Source organism: Mauremys mutica, chromosome 3 (assembly GCF_020497125.1).
Source record: "Mauremys mutica isolate MM-2020 ecotype Southern chromosome 3, ASM2049712v1, whole genome shotgun sequence".
NCBI lineage: Eukaryota > Metazoa > Chordata > Testudines > Geoemydidae > Mauremys > Mauremys mutica.
Genome location: NC_059074.1, coordinates 49947164 through 49972674, shown reverse-complemented (window position 1 = coordinate 49972674; position 25511 = coordinate 49947164). Strand labels below are relative to the sequence as shown.

Here is a 25511-nt window from a genome sequence, read left to right as displayed (position 1 = left end):
AGAGTTGGCTGTGCCATCCAGAGAGACATTGTGCATTCTTCCCCAGCACACTATGTGTTTTGAGGCACAATCCCTACCTGAGCTACCCAACACCAGGCTATTGTCAGTTACAGAATCTATCTATTGGGGTTCAGGAAGCTGTGCAGTTCTGTGCAGTAGGTGATGTAGTATCATGTACAGAAAACAACAATGGTTGGTGTGGAGCCCATCAGAAGAAAATCTTTGCCCCTTCCTGGGTCTGGATGAATCAATGTAATCAAAGTAGAATATTTTACCAAGATTGCTCAAATATTTCAAGCGACTAGTACATGGAAATATGCAGGCATTATTTTTATTTTTGAGAGTGAAATCAATAATTTAAAATAGAGGTTCCTTATGGGACCTTGAAAAATGGCAACATGGTGGGTCAGCTTGTTTTTCTTAACACTCAGAAATATTTTGTTGCTTTAAAATCACTTACTGTCATAAAGGAGGGTGGATGCTCCATGATATAGAATTGCTCTATAGTACCTTGACCAGAGCAGTTCCACACTCCTCAAAACATAGCTGTAACTGTAGTGTGAACCTCGGTTGCTAATAACTTCCCTTTATATGGAATTAAAAGATAAACTACAGTAAAATAAAATGAAAACTGTTAGTACTGCAGAGACCCGAGCTGAAAGGGAGAGGCCCCCATCTAATTTGAGAGCAGTGGTTTCTTGGCCAGAAGGAAGGTCATGGAAATGTAGGACATTGAGCATAGGGCTGAGTGCAAACCAGAAGGGAAAGAAAGGCAAAACTTACAGTATGCAACTGGTGAAATAATATGGACTCAGCCTAAGTGAAATGCTGTATGAAGCTTAGTGTAGATAGAAGATAACTGATCTATTTTGTGCCCTCTTACCTTTATAGGTGACCTGCACAGTATGCTGTGCTTTTCATACAGAACATGCCATGTTTGTTATTTTGCCACTGACCCACATGAAAGAGCACTGCACACTTGCTTGTTGACTAACTGGTGTTTCCACCTTTGGCTGGTTGCCAGTTTCTTGGAGCAGGCACTGAAATTAGATCACTGGTTTGATTCATTTGAGACTGAGCTGGTACCTTTGTCCCACTGCTCTGTCATATTGTGTGTGTGTTTCACATCCTTAGGTTGCTGATCACAATCTATTTTACTGACACAAGATCTTATGCCTATTGCCTTCCTAGGTGGCAAACACAAAGCTATTGACTTGCTAGCCATTAAATGAGACAGTCACAGTGACCTATGATAAAGAAACCTTATTGCGTTAACTCTGATGCTGAAACACATTTAGTGCTCATGTAGGTGTGATATTAAAATGTATTCAACATTTAGTACAACACTTGGGCAACACTGCAAGAGGAACTATCGTCTAGTGAAATGAGCTCAGAACCGGGAGTCAGGAATGAGTGAGTTTTAATGCTAAATCTCCTCCTAACTCACTGTTTGATTTACAGCAAGGCATAGCACCTCTCTGTTTCCTGCTCTCCATCTGTAAACTGGAGATAAAGCATATCTCGTGGGGTGTTAGGTGGATTAACTTGACTGAGAGAAAAGGTGCTGCTCTCCCTGCGTGGGATTTACCTATTGTGTCTCTGAAGGACAGAAAAAAGAAAGGCATTTGGATTGGAGTGAAGGGAGGGGAGAGAGGGAAAAAAAACCCTAGAATGAGGTATGGAGGGGAAGGACACATTTTCATATAGAGCAGTGGTGGGCAACCTGTGGCCCGGGGGCCGCATGCGGTCCGTCAGGGTAATCCACTGGCAGGTCGCAAGACAGTGAGAGAGAGAACGGCGAGCAGAGAGAATGGCCAACCGTGGCCCCTGGGAGCTGCGAGCAGCCATGCCTGCGAACAGTCAGTGTAAGCAAACTGTCTTGCAGCCCGACAGCAGATTACCCAACAGGCAGCATGTGGCCCGTGGGCCACAGGTTGCCCACCTCTGATATAGAGGAACAAAACACTTAGGGTTGTTCTCCCTGATGTTGAAAATAAATAAATAAATGGCTGATACATAGGAGTCTGTTTTGGTTCCATCTTAGGGATATTACCACACATAGTGCTTTCTAGTGTGAGTAGTCCTGTGGAAAGTAAAAAAGGGTAAAGCTTGGAGTTATGGATGAAATTAACAAAGGGAAAATTTAGGCTGCACAGTGGGAAACTCTTCCTGATCCTCAGATGTAGGCACCTGCAAAATAATCTCCCAATGCACAAAACACTGGTAAATTTATTTCATTTTTATTATAATAGCACACAGAGGCCAACCAGAGAGGAGCTCCATTATGCCGCATGCTGCACAACTATATGGAAAATGAATCCTTGCCTCACAGACCTTACAATCTACAACAGAGAACAGTGCTGCACCGGCAAGACTATTGATTAGATGGTTTGCCTGTTCTTCTCCCCCTCTAAGTTTCCAGGTCCAGAGTTAAACTGAGAGGTTCATTCCTTTGTTTGTCTCCAAGATGGCTGCTGGTATTGCTGCTGAAGCTCTACTAGTGGCTGAGAATGTCATTTTGAAATGTATGGGCATAATGTGGGTCAGTAAGTGTGTGTAATGTCGCCCCCTAGTGTCTGGCTCTTTCCACAAGAAAGAAACTACTAACAGGTACTGGAGCTCAAGTGGTTTCCAAGGTGAAGGTTTAGGCTTCTACTTCCAGATCCCTTGTGTGATTTGCATAGAAATGTTGTCTGTAGCATCAGGAATGGCTACAATCTGACACTCTAGGTACAACTGGGAAGCCTCTGGTGGCATACCAAGAGCAGTTGCTAGCTACTTTTTCCCAAGGACATGCTTTCTTAACACATGCAACTCTGAGCCTGCTACTGGGTATTGCTGTCAATAGGTTTCAGAGTAGCAGCCGTGTTAGTCTGTATCCGCAAAAAGAACAGGAGTACTTGTGGCACCTTAAAGACTAACAAATTTAATGTCAATAGGGTACAACTAAGATGCGCTCAGCGCATTTCATTATTTTGGGCAAGAAGAATGGGCATCATACATTTTAAAGATATATAGGCCCTAGCTGAGCTCCTCCTCTATCTTAGGGTAAGGATGACTTCCCCTTCTATGTGGGCTGGTAAAAATCAACTATACTCCCTTAAGGAGGTAGAAGGCAAGGAACTAACTCTTGATTGCCGTGAGAAGATGTGACCTGGGATGGAGCAGGGAGCCACAGGCTGCAAATTAGGACTTCCTCTTTTCCCAAAATCAGATGTGGGTACAGAGAGCAGCAGAGAGTTACTCTAGGAACAATGTTTGCCAGTAAAAATAAGCTGGGTGATGCAATGTCATTTTTATACTATGTAAACTCTGGCTGAAGGACTGTAGATTTCTCTTCTATATGAGGGTATTGGAGAGAGCCTGAGGTGGGCGAATGTTATTATTTTGTCTTTGTGTTGTGCACCTACTGTGCCTGTTGTTATTTTAGTCATTTTTATTTATATAAATAAATTGCTTTTCCTTTTTTTCATCTAAATCTTACATCTCCCCAAGGGTTCCCTGGAAATGCACTCACACTTCAGCAAAGGGTAATTGAAGCTGCAGCACATTTAGAGCAAAATACCATTTTCAAAGGGTATAATGAAACAAACTGTAGAGTCTGTACTTTTAAATTCAGTATATGGGAAACTATTCCCCTCCGGGTGTAAGAGACCTGAGGATTTAGGTTTATATCATATTGTCTGCCACTTCTTCAGGACTCCAGGTGATAGCTTTCCACGGTAAACTTTGGTTTTGTGTGACTATAAAAACCTTGATAATCCACAAAAGAACATTCTGAAAATCTCAAGGGTAGGAAGGGATGGGAAGTGCAACAGAAGTCTAAGCCATTCCATCTGAAAGAATAGTAGACTATGTGATATACTTTAGTACTGTTTATATTTTTTTTATTTCTTTTTCATAAGAAGGCATCTTTTATATCTTCACTTTTGTTTCCATACCTTTTGTGTTTCCTTATTCAGAAAATGTATTTTCGTTACAAATTCTGTTGCCTACATATTTATCTAAAGCTATCCAATTATTCACTTACTAACCACATACATCAATGATGTTTTAAAAATAAAATCATGATCACTTAGTTAGGACAAGCTAAAGAGTTTTACATATTATTGCTCCTTCTGGGTACTTTGAAATATAATTTACCTTTGTGATTGCAGTATCTCTGCCATGATTAGATTTTCCAATTAATCAGCTATGAAAATGATGAGTAACCTGACTTTTTATGAGAGACTAGATTCATGTTTCAGAAATGCTTGTGGTCCCTAGGAAAATAAAAGCACAATAATAGTTGTCACGTGTTCTGAGTGGAATATTTTATGAAATATTTTTATATTTTTGGAATTTTAAAAAGATACCAAGTGATCGCTACAATAGGCTCTGCATGTCAAACTTCAAAGACAGATGACTACAAAGCATTCTTTTCTGAACTTCAGGAATTGTTTTTCTTTTTAAAACAGAAGTTAGGACAATTTATAGTCTAGAAGATATGTAGTAGTTCATTTACATTAGTATTAGATCGTGTACATTTCCTAAAGCTGATCTTTTTTTGATACAAGGTGATCTTTAAAACCAGAATAGATTTCCTTATCCAGAGGGCTGTAAGCTGCCCTTGCAGAGGAGTGAAGTTGAAGATCTATTAGATTTTTCCACATCTACATTCTATTATCGCAGGTGAAAGTGGGACAATCCACTTGACTTCAGTGGAGTTGCCCTCTTTAGAGAGTTGCATTTTACATTACATGAATAAGCAATTAATATGTTGACTTGTTAATATTGAAAATATCAAACACTTAACAGAAATAATTATCATTCTTCCCTTTTATAATGTCATCCCATATGTGTTCTTGTTCAAAAAGAAACTTTGTATGACACTTTTCTTTTTAGACTTTCCTAATTTTCTATAGCTGATATAGTTTTCAGGCAGAATAAACTTGTAGGTCTTGATTCTGCTCTCATCCACATACAAAGTGGGACAATGTGGGGCCAAATCATGCAAGTAGCTCTGTTGGTTTCAGACACATTTTAAAATCATGCTAACTAGACTGTGACTTCCAGCACCAACCAAGGAGTAGTCCCGGGAGGCATTTTGATTCATACACACCCCTTTGAGGCACAATTCCTTCTCTGCTTCCTCCTTTTTCCAGTAGGGTGGTAATGTGCTGCTGGCCTGCCCAACAGTAGAGTTGGTTGAATGTTATTCTGTCAGAAAATGCTGTCTCATCAAAATCAAAACTTTCCACATCAATTTGTCAATTTCAATAAAATTTCATTTTCAAAAGCAAATTGAAATGAAGCATTCCATAAAATGTTTTCGTTTGACTTTATCAGAATGGAATGTTTCAATTTTGGGTTCTAAATGGCATTTTAGAATTTTATTGTGTTTTATATTAAAATTGAAACTGGAACAAAGTGTTTCAATTTTATTGGAACAAAATATTTTGATTCATTTCCAGGCAGTTTCAAAATTCCATGTTTTTGTTCCAGTTCAAAATGAAAACAGATTTCAAAATTGCAGAATTTCCTGCAAAATGGTCCTTTTGGTTCCTTCACAGCTCTAATCAGCAGTAAATTACAATACCCACAACTCTGTCCAATTCATTAGGAGGATGAAGCCAAGATTCTGCCCCTTCCCATTGACTACGGAGTAAGTGGACATGTACCATCCCTCTTGTCTTGCACTCCCATGCCCAAGGACCAGGTATAACCTATCTAGAGATGTAAAATGGGCCCTTATTCGCCTGTGTAGGAGTGGTGGCCAAGTCACAGTTTAGCAACATGAACACACACATCATACGTATGTTGACTAAGCTTTTTGTACCACAGAGTTTCCGTTCAAAATTACTTATTTCTCGCACCTCCCTCACTCTGATTACTGTGCCACTCTACGTTATGCAATGTAAAGAAATGACTAGGAAGCATATTATGGATTCAGCAGATAGAAGGAGGTACTGTTCTGTGAAGAGTAGACATAATCACACTCGATCTAATCCTATATATGGTTTTATATATGGTTGACACACTGACCATATCTGCTGAAAGCACCTATTTGTACCTTGGACTCACCAGATGTGCAAAAAAGATTTTTCAAAGAAAAAGAGCGTTTTACAGTATAAATGTTGCTGGCCTGGGGGCAGGCAAAGATACAACTACTTTTCCCAATTATTTTTTTTTATTGATGCAGGATTTTTTAAGACATAGGGCAGAATGGAACTTTCTGTACATGTTAGTTTCACTCAATTCTTTGTCACTTTATCTCCTTCATAAATAAAGTGCATAAATAAACTATCAAAGGAAAGAATGGAGGAGACAGCTTCAGCAAGTGTTCCACAGCCACTGAAGCCAGTTGAAATATGGGACCATTACCTCAACTCTCCGACTATTATAGAAGGTGCTTTCCCTTCCACTCTAACCAACCTGGTTTAAAAAAAGAAAAATTGTGACATTTCTAAATGGAGGTGAAGATTTTAAAGTTTTACTTTATATTTAATTCAAGAGTATCATTCCATAAATCAAACAGCAGGCTAAATTTCAGGCAATATGGCTATCTTTCTGGAAAATTATTATTAATATCCTCTTGATTTTTAATCTTCCTTTATAATTTTTGTATGTATCTTCCTTTCTATAGAAAGTTTTAGTCTCATGTTTTGTTGATTTAAAAAAAAATGAAACAAAATGACTACATATTCTTTAATGCTCAGGGCAGGCTTAAGGCACAAAGAATACATGCACAACATGGCAACTCATGTTTGGTGAGTCCTGTGGCCAGGCACTGACTTGACATCTCATATCCCAATCTCCCCCTTCTAGAAGTGGAGGAAAGGGGGTAAAAAAGAAATGGTTAGATTTCCCCCACCACTGCATCTTGGGTCCCACAAAGTTTAAGAATGGATCCACTGAGCTTGTTAGGAATTAAATTAGAATATTACACAACAGAGTACAATTATGTACATATCGTTCCACCCTGATCCAAAATAGCTAACAAATGTATGTTGCTTCACAACTCACCCCCTTCTTGGTGTTATTTTTTTTAACAAGTTAACAGAATAAAGGAAACACCAGCCCACACCTTCCCTCCAGGCTTTGCTGGTGCTAGGGTCCCCCTCTTAGTATTGCTCAGCACCACACACTAGGTATGTGTGCCTAAAGGGGCCATTCCGACCTCACTTATATCCTGGGAAAGTGAGCATCACCTGCCACACTGAGTCTGGAGAACTTGGCAGTGTTCTCCAATCCACCTAACAGGACAGGTCAACTGAAGAATCAGGGAATCATCCTATTAGTTTGTGCACTGTCAGTCTTGACCAGGGAAATCCATTTTAAATGGCTGCCTTCTTAGGGAGACACATTTTGCATAATACTAAATACATGAACAATAAAGCATGTACATTTGTAAAGATGGAAGTAGTTAAATTTTAAATCTAAGTGGATTAAATAATTTTCAGGTCCCTGTCAAAATTTATGAAATTGAATAGTCCAATTTGTACCATTACATTGCCTGTCTTGTAAGTGGAGAAAGGTACTCTCACTTTAGGCTAAGGTAAAGGGCATATAGTTTGAGTTACCACTCAATTAATAATTTTAAGATCACTATACCAGACTTCTCCACTCTTTGCAATTTACCATTTCCCCCTGCTTTTTATTGTGCTCTCAAAGCTTTTTCTTGGTTATGTCAACCCATCTTTTCCTTTGGCTTCCTTTCAGCCACTGTAGACTCTCCTTTCAAACTTCTTCCTAGCCTTTTCTTTCCAAGTGTCCATTTTCTTATGCAAGTTAAAAAATCAAATTCCCCCCCCCTCAAAACAAACACAAGAATTCCTAGCACTTATAATAGTACAAATATTAATCTTCACAATGTATATGTAATATCAGCACAATGATCATAAGTAAAAAAGTCTACATTAGCCACCCTGTGGTTTCCAGGATACTGCTATATTTCCTTACAGGCCACAACTGTAGTATCTCAGATAGCACAGTGTTGTAAATGTTAAGGTTTTAGAGCTGGTGGAACCATTTATCCAGCTTGACAGAAAAGGGGAGTTGCAAGGGTGGCATGGCCAGCAGATTAGAAGAAAAGGGATTGTTGCTCCCTTTGAGACCTCTTCCTCCCCAGAGAGGGAATTTGCTTCAAGGAAGAGGCAGGAAGCAGTTCAGCCAAACTCGGTTGGAGGGAGACTTATCTCCTCTGCCACAAGTAACGGAAAGAGCAAGGTGGGTATTTATATCTAAAGGCTGTGCCAGCAAAAAGCCCTCTTTTGACCAGCTGTATCGGAAGAAATATAGGAGGCACTGGATGTGGTTTTAAGGATATGGAAGGCCACAACCTCATCCTTAAATATCTGGGAATTCTCGGCAGACAAAATTTTACAGTTCAGGTAATTCCGTCATCATTTCCATATACTCAAGGGTTCTGTTAGCCGCCCTCCTTTCCCATTCAGGTCCCAGCCAATCCGCTGCTCAAACCTCAATACTTCCCTTGTTTGCAGGCTAAGGGGGCAGGGGCGGCTCTACGTTTTTGGCCGCCCCAAGCAGTCATGCCCGGGAGGCGCCCCGGAGCTGCGGGAGCAGCAGACCTCCTGCGGGCATGACTGCGGAGGGTCCACTGGTCGCACGGCTCTGCTGGACCTCCCGCACCTGCGGACAGTTCGCAGGTCCGGCGGCTCTGCTGGAGCTGCCGCAGGCATGCCTGCGGGAGGTCCAGCCGAGCCGCGGGACCAGCGAACCGTCCGCAGTCATGGCTGCGGGAGGTGCACTGGAGCCGCGGGACGAGCGCCCCCTCCGCAGTCATGCCTGCGGCAGGTCCGGTCGTCCCGGGGCTCCGGTGGACCTCCCGCAGGCATGACTGCGGCAGGTCCACCGGCCCAGCCTGCGGCTGCCCCGGGAAAGGGCCGCCCCACGCGCGTGCTTGCCGCGCTGGGGTCTAGAGCCGGCCCTGTAAGGGGGAGCTATACTGGAGGAGGGTTGACCAGTCATGGGAGCCCTGAACCTCATTTCTCCACTCCTTTAAAGAATGCCACCTTGAAATCATTTGCCAGTCCGTTTTATCTGACCACCGTACCCATTCCCTATGCAGTACCTGCACTTGACATCCACCACATGGAGGCGCCAGCATTAAACTTGGCTGAATTGCTGAGTGTAAGATTTGGGATTAGAGCTCCTGGTTCTGAGTCCTAGGTTAGTTCTTTAATCATTGGAACACACCTCTTTTCTATCCTCTAGGGCTCTCATTTTCATGTCTGCTGCCTTAGGAGAGCTAACTTTCATACACATCTGATTTATAATAGTACCAACATAATCTGCGTACCAGTCTGCCAGCATTAAGCATATTAACTTAGTTCTTTCTGAGTATTTTTGTCATGAAAACAAAATTCATTCAGAAGTTTATGGGAATGCTGCCACCCACAGTAATACTTCTTCACTTAATGCACTTGCCTCATTTCCAGGTATTGTTCCTTCCATTATTTCATTTCCCTCTTTTTGGTCCAAAATGGAAGTGGAAAATCAAATGTATTTCAATTTTGATTCAACTCCTAATCTTGTTAACATAGCAGCGGCATAAAATATTATTCCCTTTGGTGCTTTAGCTTGGGATGTTAGAAGCTCTGTATAGAATACGTTCTGAGCTGATACACTAATGCTGTGTTTTTTCCAGAGCTGACTGCATTACCAGTAAACTGAATATTCATGCTCTGCTGAAAGTGAAGGAATGAGATATGCTAATCTTTACTGCAAATTCTATAAGCAGACAATCAAACCTTCTTAAGATTTTAGGAAGGACAAAGTAATGGATGATAAAGCCACCCTCAGTTTGTGTTTGTTAAACACACAACCAGGATCCTTGGGATCTTTGACAGTCACTGTCACTGATAACTTTTTGCACTTTCAGATTTAGTCTTTTACAAAAAATGTTCTCTTCTTCTGTTTTTAGCACAAGAAGAATGGGCCACAACCCGTTCCAGCCTAAAGGCACCACCTCCAAGGTCAGCCCGAGGGGGTTACAGGGAACACCCCTATGGTAGATATTGAAGGTCCTCCTCATCTGTGACCTCAACTCAAAGACAATTAATAGCCTGTGGTCTCCACATAAACAGCAACAAGACAAGTAATAGTCCATTTCTTTTCTATCCTAGGGATTACTGCTCATGATTACCCTGTGTACTACTTGTATTTCCTATAACATTGGAGTGACATTGACATTAGTATTATTTTATAACACGGACTTAAAAAAATAACTTTGGCAAGCATTGTCTATAAACCATTTGAAGGATGATGTTCTCTTGGTTGTTATTCATTGTTGTGTGTAACTTAAGAAAAAAGAAAGCATGATGCTGTTACAGATCTTGAGTCTCTCTACATACTAGCTAAGGCTGAGTTTTTGTTTAGGGTTGCTAGAAGACTGTAATATGATTTTTTTATTTTGAACCAGACAGTAATCAAGATGTAGATAAGATGTTTTAACCTGTCTTTTTTAATATATGTTAGTTAGATTAAGATGTTCGATATTAAGTTTGTAAATTTAATTTTAAATGCTGTTTTAATGGGGTTGAAAACAAGCAGCTACTGTATGTATGTAGCTAACTGAATTTGTTCAGTGTTTTAACCTGTATTTGTTAAAAAAAATCACATAAAGTTCCATGTGTAAGCTTCTCTAAATAGGAAACCATAATTTTGTCAAATATGTTTGCCATAATTTGTCAATAAAGCTGAAACCTTTTGTAACAAACTAAATTTGGAATTACTTGTTTTCTAGCTTTAAATGCCTGCTTTATTTCTTTTTCAAGAGATGCCTAAAATGTTTTATATATAAAAATTACAAAAATGAACCCAAGCTTGTTTTAAGAATTTTGTGTAAGACTTTAAAAGTTGTATTAATAACTTATGGTTGTTAAATAATTTAAAAGTTAACAAACTAAACTGTTACATGAATCATGGTTAGTAAACACTAATGTATAACATGTTAATGGAAAAAATTGCTTTAGAACAATAAATGGATTTTAAACTATCCTCTAAGCTTGATCTTGCTAAACACAAACTCTGATTGACTTGTTTGTATTAGCATGTCTCTCGTGAGAGTGTAATGGAGTTTAAAGAGGTAAGATTACCACTTACCACTGTTAGACTGTCTAAATGCTAGTTCTTCAACCTTTGAGTTTCCCCGCACATTAAATATCCCATTCAACATGTGAGCATTGCATAGATTCACATACTTGTTTTCACTCAGAGGAGTGCGTTGACTGCATTTGCATAGTATATAACAATCTGTCTTGACAAACAAATCATCAGTGTCACTGCCCAGTTATTGCTATTCAACTTCAAAAACTTTATTTGTAATTTTCAGTGCTAAATATCACCGCCCTTGAAGGCAGTTTAGAGGGCTGATATTTCTTTTGAGACTATCAGACTTGATGGCTGATGATTATTAAGGAAATATGTCGCAGGACTCAAAGGATGACTAAACGTTAAACAGGTAACACTAATAGTAACTCTGTAATTTTGAGTATGCAAGAGTAATGTTAAATATTCTCAGTTATTAAGTTACTGATAGTTAAAAAAGTAAACCTACCAAACCATAACAAATAGGTATATAGGCTATTAAAACAACTAATTAACATTAACTAGTGGCAACAAAATTATTTTACAAGACATAACCCTGAAGGTAATAAACAGAACTAAAATTAACAATAATAGTAATGCAACTCTTGCTAACAACAAATATATAACCTAAATTTTGATGAAAAAAAACCTGAAGACTTGATGGTAGGGATTCCAAAACTGTTAATCCTTTAAATACAGTTTTTTTGTTTACGGTGGCTTTTTGTCAATGTGATTGGTTTACTTTTTTGATGAGAACAAAGACAGGCCTATTGCTGTTCGGTTTGTGAACAAAATCTCTTGCAGCTGGAGTTGCATGCTAACTTTTTGAATAGTTTGTGAAGCATATGTCCTGTCATTTGAATCTGAAATGTTGTTCAAGTGGATTCAGTAGGTTACTTATTGATTACATTGAGTTTGTTCTGTCTCGCTATTTCAGGGACACACAGGCAATGGACAGCTAAGCTGCAGATGTACTGAGAAGTGTTCAGGTAAGCTATGCCATACCTGATTGTTTTTAATTGAGTCTCTTTTACTCTGTGACAATAATTTTATATATTTTTCTGTATTTCTTTTCATTAACATTTTAAAGGCTTAACATAAATAATTCTTTCTAACTGTGTTCACTTAAATAAAAGGCTGGTGATGGTATAATTTCAACCAAGGAAGTTGCTGTTGTTTTGTGTGATACTTTTTGTATGATGAGAGAATTATTTGATTGCTGAAAAAATGAGTGGCAGCATATGGGTTATCTGCAAAAGTCATTTCCATAACCTAATGTTTTTAAAATAAACATGATACACTTTGTGATTTATTCTTTTAAAGACAGGAGCTCATCTTTATGAAAAACATATGTAAATTTTGGAAGTAAACAAGTCATCTGGTCTGCACTACCGTGTGAAAGATACGGTCCTGGCTTACAAATTGCTTTTCAAAATATGCACAGTTATCCTCTAGGATAAAGTAGGAAGTGTGCAGAAGAATATGAAGTTTGTTTATTAGGAGCTATTTAAGTGTCATGCTTTATAATGGCTGATGTTAGTAACTTGAAATGGCATTCATCAATTTCTCCATTATGCCTGGTTTTCTCTGTTTTTTCCGCTCAATATGTTTTTAAAGGCAAATAAGTATTTTCAGTAATATTGTTAGACGGGTTTTAAATTTTTGTTTAGTGTTTACACTGAAAGAAAAATATCTCTGTGTTGGAGACATCAGATAAATTCTGCATTAGGTCTGATTTTGTCAAACTACCCGATACTTTCAACCTCATCACACACAAAATACAGAAAAAATAGGTGCCCATCAAACACCTTTGAACATAATATGTGTAATAGTGGTGAACTTTTGTTTAAACTGGTTTGTAAAATGGCTCCGCACTTAGGGCTAAATCTGTCTCACTTTAACCCACATAAGTTGTCTCATTGATTTCAATGTATTCTGTGCATTCAATATTTATGCAAGTAAATCAATCAAGATTTGGCCTTTTTTTTTTTACCAGATTATACAGCACATGGGTTGTTTCCTATAATAATAAATAAAGTGCCTCATTATTAGATACACTTATTTACCTTTAGAAGTTGGCATGAAATACAGTTACATCCATTTTAAGGCCTCTTTATTGGTGTCAGAGCGGTGTAACACAACCTTAGGGCATGTCTATATACAAAAGTTGTATTGCTGTAATTATCTTTTATAGTTAAAGCAATACAAACCCCTTGGTGTGTAGGGAGATAGACTGGTATAAAGGTGCTTATACCAGTTTAGCTTATTCTCCTAACAGAAGGGGAATTAGCTATATTGGTATAAAGCAGGGGTCAGCAACCGTTCAGAAATGGGGTGCTGAGACTTCATTTATACACTCTAATTTAAGGTTTTGCATGCTGGTAATACATTTTAATTTTTTTAGAAGGTCTCTTTCTACAATTCTATAATATATAACTAAACTATTGTTGTATGTAAAGTAAATAAGGTTTTTAAAATGTTTAAGAAGTGTCATTTAATATTAAACTAAAATGCAGAGCCCCCTGGATCAGTGGACAGGACCTGGGCAGTGTGGGTGTCACTGAAAATCAGCTTGCGTGCCGCCTTCGGTATGCATGCTATAGGTTGCCTACCCCTGGTATAAAGCATCTTTATATTGGTACAACTGCATGTATACTGTGTGTACACCACATAACTATTATGGTAAAGAAATCAAACTCCTCACCAAAATAGTTATACTGATACAAAAACTGTGTAGATCAGGCCTTAATGACTGTGTATAAACTGTGTATAGATTCAGGCCCAAATAGCGTAAAATAAATTTCTCAGCAATGGGTCAGATCCTTATATGGGGCATATTGGAGTAGATCCTTTGAGTATGTGGCCCAATACATACATTATGATCAGGGCTGGCTCCAGGCACCAGCCCAGCAAGCAGCTGCTTGAGGCGGCCAACAGTGAGGGGCGGCACGTCCGGGTCTTCGGAGGCAATTCGACATCAGGTCCCTCACTTCCTCTCGGAGCAAAGGACCAGCCGCCGAATTGCCACCGAAGACTGAAGCGGCGGCGGTAGAGCTGCAGATTGCAATCGCAGCTTCTTTTTTTTTTTTTTGCTGCTTGGGGCGGCAAAAACCCTGGAACCGGCCCTGAGTATGATAGTAGCATAGTGTCATCTAAACTACTGTCTCAGGGGCCAATTTTGCAATCATTATTTGTGTTGAGTAAAAGAGTTGCAGAATCGAGCCCTTAGGACAACGATCTGTTCTAAAATCAGTGTATTATTTGGAAGGAAATAGCATAAGTCAGTGAGTGTAAATATTTATGCAAATAGTTGTTTATTTCTTTAAAAGAAAATATGAAAAAGTACCTTGAGATCACAGGTTTACATACCATTCTTACTCATCATTATTGCAGACTGTTTATTCTCACATTGCCAATGTGTATTACAGCCAGCAAACTTTATCTTTTTAATAAGGAATCCATCCTATGACTAATTTATGAAACCACTACATGGGGCTATGTTCAGTCTAATTGTCATCCATCTTGAAAGCTTATGTGACAACCTACTCTGCATTCCATATTAAACACCCAGTGTACGTTAGGGTCAGCCATGATTCTACAGCTCTGAAATCAACAGCCATCATCACAAAATATGTAGATGCTTTGCTGTTCAATTTTATCGATTGTGAAGTGCTTGTCAGCAAATAGGCAAGTTTTAGTTAGCAGAATTCAAACCCTGATTAGTTTTCTTCATAATATCAAAAAATCTAATTTTGCTCATCTGAACTAAGCATGTTTAATACACAGGAAGAGAAGCGAGCTGAAAATTGGAATTTCCATTAAAATCATTAGAAGGCTATTTGTCAAAGTTGACTTATTGTGCAAAATTGTTTCATCTTTAAAAGACATTACTGCATTTTTATTCTGACTAGTTAAAATAAAAATACCTTGTAACTCTAGACTGTTATTTTACAAATTATGCAAAAATATTCCCAAAATGAAATAAAGTTGAATATTGGTTTTTTAATGGCTTTCTCTTTTAACGTAGAGTGGTTTCTTTGTTAAAAAAAAATGCTCTTCTTTCATGATTTGCAGTAGCCAGTACATGTTCTCCTGGTTAAAAACCTTTGTTGTGTCGATTAGGGATAGGGTGACTAGACAGCAAGTGTGAAAAATCGGGGCAGAGGGTGGGAGGTAATAGGAGCCTATTTAAGAAAAACCTCCAAATATTGGGACTGTCTGGTCACTCTAATTAGGGACTCCTTGGGTAGACCATTGTAATGTAAACATAAGCAAGAATTATTCCAAGTATTAATTGCTTTGAACATGTTCAGTGGGATTAGTGCAAACCTGTGATTACTGGAAGTGTTACACACAGAATTTTAAAGACTACAGTGGGAGATTCACTTGTTCTGGTGCAGTTTGAACGCCTTATTCTTTCAGAAGCAGATGACCTTGAAGGGTGCATTATTCCAAAGGTGGGAGGTAGCTTTAAAAATCAGTCCAGGGTGCGATCTGATCACTGCCAGCAAAAGCTCTCTGGGATGAATCAGAGTATCTTCTGACTTGCCAAGGCAGGACCTCCCCACTATTAGGGTTGCACCACCATCTACAGGTTTCTGGCAGAGTAAAGGTTGCAGGAAGGTTACATTCCTGTACCCTCCTTTTTGGTGAACTTTCTGTGGCTGAGCATTCAAGATCCTGGGTTCTGCAGACGTGTGCCATTGGAGCTAAAGGGATAAATTGGGCCATGTTCCTAGAATAGCAACAGTTTTAACGTGGAAAATCAGCAAAGCTCATGTAATAATAGCTTTTCCATCAGAGCTCATCTTGTATCATTATATTCTGAAATGAGAAAATTTTAGATTTTCATATTAATATATTCAGAAACTCCGGAAATATGGTATATAGGGCCTGAACCTTCAAGAACCTCAGTGCCTCCTCCTAGTTTCCGAGGGCTCCCAGGCTTCATTGAAAACAATATTACAGTATATCCATAATGCTATCAGCAGGTCTTTCATTTACACTATCAGATATTTCTCACTGTTTGTATCACATTTATTCCATAATGTGGGGACAATTACCCCTATATACTTGAATATAAGCTAATACAGCAATGTTGAAATTAGCAAAAATGAGTGACTTGCATATAAAATGAATTCCTCATACCAAGTGCACCCACACATCTTGCCCAAACCACTTCACCTTATCTCTTGAGTACAAATAACCTCCACCCCCAACCCAATGCAATGTGTGTCCTGGCAATGCGACAAGTTTGTATCCATCAAGTTGAAGGATAGGACCAGGGGTCAATGCAGCAGGTTCATGCCCCACTGTGCTCCATAGCATCTGAAGTAGGATTGGACTTGTGAATTTGCTACTGTACAAACTTTCTATCTTCAGAGGGGCCATGTCAGAGTCATGGTGTTGCAGCCTTGAAGCTGCAGTAGCTACTACATAGTGACTTGGCAATATGGGCCAAAAGATTCCTTCCCTTCCAAAAGCCATCCAGCAACCCGAAGCCCAGCCAGCCAGTACCTAGGCTGGGCATGGGGCTGAGGATCTGGGATTTAATACAGCGACTTAGTTACCGTAATTGAAGATGAAGACTAGTACATTTTTATGGGTCTATCCAATTAGAAGACTTGATATTTTAGCATAAGCACATTAACTAACTTTCAGAATTATAGTCCAAATAAATGTTAAGGTTAAGAACAATTAAAGAAGTGTTTTGTTTTATTCAATGGAAAAAATTAATTTGAGCCATGTGAGTGAAGTTTGCTTCTAGGGACCAATGATGTACAATAATGGAATCATTTTCTTTCTTTTGCATGTTGTCTTGCTAATAGACAGTATTCAAAAGGCTTGGAAGACCTGATTAATACAATTGCAAAGTTAAAAAATAAAGGCAGGGTACGAGACTGAAATTTAGAGATAAAAGCACGGGAGAGAAAATGTTTTGTTGAGATCTGAAAAGGGAATGTAAAATGTAAAAGGGATGTAAAATGTTATGCTTATAAAAAGCGCACGGGATCTTTTCAGGGGAAAAGGCAATATGCCACATTTATTGAAAATATAACAGTTAGCATATGCATTCAATCTCTCTCTCTCTCTCTCTCTCACACACTCACACTCACACACACTCACACACACACACACACACACACACACACACACACACACATGTACGTCCTGCAGATGGCCTTATAGTTACCAGTCTGTCGAGTCAATCTAATAGCCAGTTAGATTGGGCACGGGTGAAGAGCTGGGTTCTGTTGGTTGCGATCCGATGCTCTGAGGCTTTGTAGGACTGAATCCAGAGTTCTATGGCAAAACACCCAAGCTTTATACTTATAAATTCCCACTTTAGTGTATGGATTTTGCAATGTTATTCTGTAATCGTTAGTTCTTAATTATGTTAATCTTGGGGTTTTCTGCTGTTATCTCTTATTTGTTGTCTTACCTTCAGGGGTGTTTGCCTTACCTCTGAGGTTGTCAATGCTGCTAACTCAGATACAGTGGATGTTTTCTGATTGTTTCCTGCTGTCTTTTCAAGTCTCTCACTTCTTCTTGACCATCTGGACCTTTGTGATGGCTTTCACACTCATCCTTAACTATGCACACATTCTTTACTCACACCAAACAATTTAACAGAGAATTTCAGACAGGATTACAGTTATATGGTTACTAAAGGGATTACAAAAGAACCTTACACAACTTTGCAATGCAGATAAGAAACCAGGCCTTATAGCAAATACTGTAATGAAAACTTATCCTAAAACAAAAGGTGAACATAATCAGCCATAAGGACTGTTCTCGTCTGTTCCTGCCTTAACATCAGTTCAGACACAGGCAGCCTGTCTGATGCATTTTTACCAATGGCTCCTTGGGCCATTCCTTTCTGCTATTCAGAAAGGGTGGCTGGCAGGATATGGTCAAATCATACACCAATACATTTAATACATGCTACATTATTATATCCTTTATTCTAAATTATCCAAAATACGAACATAAAATCCTACTACTACAGAATCAATAGGGCACAGAAGTTCTGGAAGGTATTTCCATCTGGATTGTGCTGTGGAGAAAAAAAATTGTGCATCAGTAAAGTCACAATTCTGTGAAATATAAACACGGATTCCAGGGTTAGGCCTTTTGTGCAGTGCACTGCCTTCCAGCATCACTACTGTTCTGGAAAAATCCCATAAAAAGTGTAAGAAGGATAAAGGCATCAGAGTTCTATAGAAGTTTAACCACCCTGTAGAGTTTAATAGATAATTATATTCTTTCTATAGTACTTTTAAACCATTCCATGGAATGGAACAGAGAATTATATCCCTACAATAGAATTCTCTGTTATTCAATAATTCTATAAAAGGATAGTAAGGTCTATAGGACTTTTTCATACATGTCACCAGATTTCTTTAAAGAGGATGTAGAGATACAATTGTGGGTTCCAAATAGGAATAGGTTGAAATGATTTGGACAAATTCTCAGATCGGGTTTGGTAAATTCATCTTATGGTGGGTAATAAGATGGCAGGTCAGTAATTTTTAGTAGTATCTTTTTCATGATATCAAAACATAAATCTGAAGTTTCTTGATGTGCAAATGTTTGTTTTTGGGAGAGGGCACTTTGTTTGTTAATTTGTTTTAGTCCCTAGTGCCATAGCAACTAGGTACACTTAATACAAAAATTAGAAACATATAAATTACATATGTCATAAAAGCTGTCATAAAAATAAAGATCCACATTATCAAAACTGTCACCAGCAACATTAGACAAAGAACATCTCAGCTCCCTGTAACAAGCCAAACCAAAATAAAACCAGAAGACAATTGCCTGAATGCTAAATAGAAAGATGAGATTGACATTGTGTTCTGAAGTTTGCTCTGCTCATTGAAAATCTGAGACTGCCTTGCAATTTGCCATAGAAACTTAGAAACTAAGAATTGTGAGCAAGAGCATCCCAGCCAATCTTAATAGTTTGGGCCACGGATTTAGAAAAGTTGCTCAGGTAACTATCTCAGACCAGTTAGGGCTTTACAGATAGGCACCAAAACTACCATTCACTGATCTATTATCTCATTTCATTCTTAGAACCACTATTGTTGTTATTAATTATGGACCTGATCCAAAGCCTCTTGAAATCAATGGAAGTCTTTCCATTTTCTTCTATAGATTGATTTGGCCCTGTATGTTAAATGCCAATGTTTTGCTTGGCACTACAAAAGAAATTAAACAAGTCAGGGCTCCTGTCCAGAAGAAATTACAATAATGATTAGTAGTACTTTGCATAGTTTGGTTTTTGAAGTATTTATATTTTGTAATGAAGACCTACTGTGTAGAGTAACTGGTTGCTAAAGGCAGGAATGCATAGATGAACTGAGGATATCCATAGTGATATAGTTACAATTTTATTACATTTTTCTAAACCGTAGATGATCACTGTCTGCCTAACTGATTTACTATAGTTTTATTAAAAGTTTCCAAAGCAAGGAAATATGTGTCTTGTATTATCCTACATCTATTAAAAACATCTATGTGGTGGAACAAAGGTCACTTTCTGAAATATAAGGAGACTATGTGAATTTAAAATTGAGAAACAATAATTATTTTAACCTCCATTTAGAATATATCACTATTTAAAGGACCATTTTGATTATATAAATATTAGTAAATGGGTATACTCAGTACTTACCAAAAAGCATGAATGCTTCCTTTTCTGGAACAACTGAATCACCTTTTGAATATAAATTTGATTGTATCAAAGAAAACCAACATTCTTAAGATTAAATAAGCATGAAAGAAATTTCAGGCTTTCATACTTCAATCTGTAAATCAGAACTCATGTTTATAGAACAAAGGTCAATTTCAGACTCAAGCTATCTTTGGATGAGGCAGGTATTGATGTGTTAACATGAAAAAATGGAGGTAAAGACTCTGCAAAAGGTGATTAAACAAACAAAGTCTTGTTTATTCATGAAGTGTTTGCCAAGATGCTGTATAGACACTGTTAGAATGTTTTGATTTCCTTTAGAAATATTTACATTTACAATGATGCAAATAAAATCTCCAAAGTGTTTTAATGTCTTGATGAGAGCAAATTTTATTTTGAAATTAGTGCTATATATATTATTCTATTACCATTATACAGTACTCCTACGTTAATCAAAGTACATTGTTATTATTAAGGACAAATAATGGAGACAACCTACAACTATGAGTTTACTTGACTGTATCATATCTGGCATGCTGTTCTGAATGTGCTAGCTGATGATAGATGGCTTATTTACTGGAGAACAGCGGCTACATTTGTTACTCTGCTTTACATTTCGGGGATTTCACATTGTGTCCCAACAGCAATCAGAGACTCTGAAAGCAAAACAGCTGAGCTGTGCATTTTGGTTTTCTTAGTATTCTGGGATTTTCCCTTTATTTCTGCAGAGTAAACAGGTCAAAATGTAAAGACAAAACATTTTGTATCAGAGTTCACTGGATTCACTTACTATTTTGTATTGAATGCCCAACCAGTAATTCATTATATTTCTCCTAACAATTTTGTACTGCTACCAGTCAAATCCAGTTGAAAGGTCTGTCACATGCAGACCTATCTTTGTTGTGCTTCCCAAAGGAACATATTCCTTTGTATACCTACAGCAGCTACAAAAGATAATCAAGAATATTCTCATTCAAATGAAGTGCTGATAAAATAGAGACCTAGACAGAGTATGGTAATAGTGTTTTAAATGGATAGCTTATTGCTTATTCTGTATGGCATTTTGAACGTAACACATCTTTTATGTCTGTGTTACAGTGCATGATGTAAAGCTATAAACAAGCAAGAAGAATGCTCTATCACAGGGTTTCTCAAACTGGGAGTCCTGACCCAAAAGGGGGTCACCAGGCTGTAATAGTGGGATCACAGTATTGCCACCCTTACTTCTGCGCTGCCTAGGGTGACCAGACAGCAAGTGTGAAAAATCAGGACGGGGGTGGCGGGTAATAGGCGCCTATGTAAGACAAAGCCCCAAATATCAGGATTGTCCCTATACAGTCAGGAAATCTGGTCACCCTCGAACTGTCTTCAGAGCTGGGCAGCAGCAGCTGCTGGCCAGGCACCCAACTCTGAAGGTAGAGCCGCCACTTTCCCCAGCAGCAGCCAGAAGTAAGGGTGGCATGGTATGCGGGGGGTCATCACTTTTGGGGAGGGGGGTCATCACAGCCTGGAATATTTTCAAAGGGGGGTCCATCATAGGCAATGCACATAAGGAGCCACACATGTGACCTGGGACTAGCTGGACAATGAGACTGGAGTTAAAGTTAGGGAAAAGGTGGGGACTGAAACTGGCTGGGCAGGATGGAGCTGGGATGAGAAGCCTGAGGAGTGGAGACTGGGTCTGGGTCAGCAAGGAGAATGGGACTGGCAAAAAGGACCCAGGGGTGAGAAAACATAAGACTGGGCCTAAGACACTTTGGAAGGGATGGGACAGAAAGGGTCAAGCTCGAGGAAAACAGGTGGAGTCTGTGCCCGCTATAGAACACTCTCCTTTCGATCATGGAATGGAACTCAAGACTCACCATTCTGCTGTCAGCAAATATCTATCAAGCCAGTGTGATAATGGCTGGTGCACATAGGGCTGACAACTTACTACTGTTATCAGTTACTCCATTAACTCAAGTGGCAGAGGTCTGTGCTATGGATCTAAAGGTTCCAACCCTGCTGATGATCCATGCAGGTGTCAACATTATACCAAGTGAAAGACTTTCTGTTTTTTCAGTTGACTTTTTAAAACATCTAGAAAATTATACACCCAAAAACTGTTTAAAAGCACGTTATTAAGGTTGCAAAGTCAAGCACTCAAAAGTTAGTTGCAGAAGTTGGAATCTTCAGAAATTTTAGATGTTAAAATCAAAGCATCCACTGATTGCGAACTGAAATTTTTCAAAGACTTATAGCGCTCAAATTTGGGCAGTTTTCTAGGGGATGAAAGCAGATGATGTGAAGAAGGCAAGGGGTTGCAGGAAGAGAAAGGACTGTCCCCAGTTAAGGCGGTTGACTGCTGCCCTGACAAATTGGAGTCTATCCTTGCTTCTACTACCGAGTTCCTGTGTGGTGCTAACCAAGTCACTTAAATCACACTTTTCACTGGCGGTCACTAATAGTATGTTCCTCATTTTCTGGATGCCTAACTTGAGATTCTGATGTGCAGAAGTGCTGAGCATTCACAATGGCAACTGAAGTCAGTAGGAGCTGTATAAAGTGCTGTACATATTATACAAAGTGCTCTATAATGCTAAATAGTCTGAAAAACAGTTGTCTCAAATTGAGCACCCAAAATTAGTGGATATTTTGACCTCAATTTCTCTGTGCCTCAGCTCCCCATCTGCAAAACGGGGCTACCACCACCCCCTCACCTCTGAGGAGTTTCGTAAAGATAAATTAATTAATGTTTGTGAAGCCCTCAGATCCTCTTGTGAGTGAGCTTCATAGAAAAGGACAATAATAATTATGTCTTCGAGTGGAGTTTGAATAGTACGCAGTAAATAAAGCCTACCGCCACACACTGAACAATAAGAATAAAACAAGACATTGAATAGCTGCTGAGTAACCGAGACCTGTCCTTCCTGTGCATTGAATGAGGCGAGGATCCTATGGAAAAAATAGTCTGGGATCACATAATTTAAAAAAATACAGGTTAAAAAATTAAGGTTGCCTGGGCAACCTTAATTGTGGCATATCCTAACTTATGAGTGCTTGACTTTGCAATCTTCATAATGTTCTTGTAACTTCGTTTTGTGTGTGTGTGATATTTATATTTAGTTTGCCTAACACAATCCATTATAAAAGTTTTCCAACAATTTTTTTAAGCAAATCTTTAACACCTCTCTGGTTTGCAGCAGAAACTTTCATTTTTTCAGGGTGATGCCCCTGGTGTCATAGATGTGACCTTCACATTTTTCATGAAACTCTATTCAGGTTTGGGCAAATTATGAGCTGTCAAAACTCACCATTACCATTAGTAGCTCACTTCTAAAATGCCTCAATATGTCATCAATACTGTACAGACATCTTCTTCACTTCTGCTTCCCTCTTTGCCACCCTCCCCAACTTGTGGACACCAAACACATCAATAAAAATTCCATTTGACCTATGGAAAGGAGCACTAGGTTAGGATCCAGGAGACCATGAGTTCACGTTTCACTACTTGTACTGACTGGTATAAATAAGAGTGAGCCCTTCGCAACCCTTACTGTTATGAAAGGCATCACATCATACTGAGAGGTTACACAAGTTGAGACTACAACCCAATCTTTAACTCAACCACTTAACCATACTGTCTTTAGAGTAAATCTGCTAAATGTAAGTACTGAGCTGTCCTGTCTATAAACTGAGGATACTCGTGATTACGTAACTCACTGTTTCAGTGTGATGCATCCTGCTCAACTGGGTATTCCACAGAAGCTAATTGCCTACTGCTATTGCTAGCGATTACACTTAATCCTTTATCTCAAACAGTAGAGGGCTGTGTGCAGTGTTAAAGGCCTAAAATCTTGCCTGATTGGGGATGGAGGGGAGGGTATTAAAGTATCACATAATAGACTGCGCTGTTTTTTTAAACCTAAGAAATTACATTAAAATGCTGTGCTAAAAGAATATTACTGAGGTTGCAAAGTCAGACACCCGAAATCAGGAAATACCAAAATTAAAATAGTTTGTGTAACCCTAATTTTGCTCTCTTGTACATATTCATTTTGATACAGACTTTAATTACATGATCCCTTACCATTTTTCCACAGAACCACTATATCATTCAGTGCACGGGATGGCTAGTGCACAGGGAATGAGACAGAGTTGTGTAGTAATTAGGTTGTAGTCTGTGGGTCCTTACCTCATTTGTTACTGAATTTGGAAGGTGTGTAGAGGATAAATCATGGAACTGCAGGAAGAAAAAGGATGGTCTTATGATTTATACAGTTGTATACCCCCGAAAAGAGAACTGAGTTCTAGCCCTGTCTCTATCATAAGCTTTGAAGTGATGGTGGATGAGTCATTTAAACCAAAATGTTCACGTGGGGCCACTAATTGTGTGGTCATTTGCTGTGGGCCCAACTTGAAACACTTGTGGCCTGATTTTCAGAATTTTTGAGCATTCACTTCTGCAACTGAAGTGTGAGCTGTGAATGATCAGCACCTTTGGAAGTAAGGCAGTGTGGTCTGGAGGAATGACAGCAGGGCTGGGACTTGAAAAGTTTTAATCCTGGCCGTACCATTGACTCACTGCGTGGTCTTGGGCAAGTTATTTATCTTTCAGTTTCTGCAGTCAATGGAGATAATAATACTCACCACTCATAGAAGTGTGGTGAAAATTAATTACATAGCATCTATACAGTGTTTTGAATACACAAGGTGCTATTCAAAATGCTGGAGTACTCAAAAACCAGGCCCCCATTGAGGGATATCACTATGAGATATCCAAAATTAGTGGAGAATTTTCCAAATGTTGATTGTAATCTCGTAAGAAGTCTTTTGACAGCATACACAGAGACAATCTTTGGAAAATTATGACATACTATGGAATATCAGCAAAAATAGTTAGAATCACCAAGAATCTGGATCATAATACCAAATGTGCAGTCAGAGATGATGACATTAGCCAATGATTTGCAGTGAAAATTGGAGTAAGGCAAGGATGTATAATGTCCCCACTATTGTTTGCACAGGTCATCGAGTATGTCATGAGGAAAGTAATCACAGAAGGCAACAGAGGAATTTTATGGTTACATAATAAAGCATAATTGGATGACCTTGTTTTTCCTGATGACATCATCCAGTTCAATATATCACTTAATGAAAGAAAAGACTCACCTTTTGGCAGATACAACAAAATAAAGCTGGTTTGTTCATCCACAAGGGGAAGAAAAAAATATGTCTATCACTGTCCCAAAAGTAACCATTAGAGTGGATGAAGAAACACAAGAATAAGTAAATCATTTTACTTATCTAGGGAGTGAGATGTGCAATGATGGTGACACCATGTTAGATGTCAAGCAACGAATACCAAAAGCAGCAAACAAATTTAAAATTTATAAGATTTGGAAAAGTAACATGATTGGCACTGCCACAAAAATACAAATTTTCCACACCAGCATCACTTCTGTCCTTTATGGAGCAGAGTCATGGAAATCTACAGCAGAAAATGATAAGATCAGTTTATTCCAAAGTAAATGCCTGCAGAAGATCTTCAGAGGTCACTAGAAAGAGATTCTTGCAGCATCACAAATTCTAAATAGAGCAACCCAATCTAAAGTATCAAATATGATAAGAAGATGACAAATGGCATATTTAGGACACACATTAAGGATGCTACCATCATGACTTCCATGCCACGTGATAACATGAATACCATCTGCAAAGAGAAAAAAAGGGCACCCTAGAC

General features: G+C 38.7%; 1 protein-coding gene across 3 annotated transcripts in view; it reads left to right on the top strand.

Annotated features, from left to right (window-relative positions):
* Positions 1-25511, top strand: part of KHDRBS2 (KH RNA binding domain containing, signal transduction associated 2) — a 620331-nt gene that overhangs the window by 569751 nt on the left and 25069 nt on the right. For 2 of the 3 annotated variants that reach the window (XR_006578577.1, XR_006578576.1), the window contains 2 exons: positions 9926-10099; positions 12029-12080. Coding sequence is in view for 1 of the 3 variants with exons in the window: in XM_045011995.1 (XP_044867930.1) it covers positions 9926-10023 (98 nt within the window). In the remaining 2 variants the exon portion in view is untranslated. Of the gene's footprint in view, positions 1-9925; positions 10923-12028; positions 12081-25511 lie in introns of those variants that run through there. The other variant, XM_045011995.1, reaches the window with a different exon arrangement.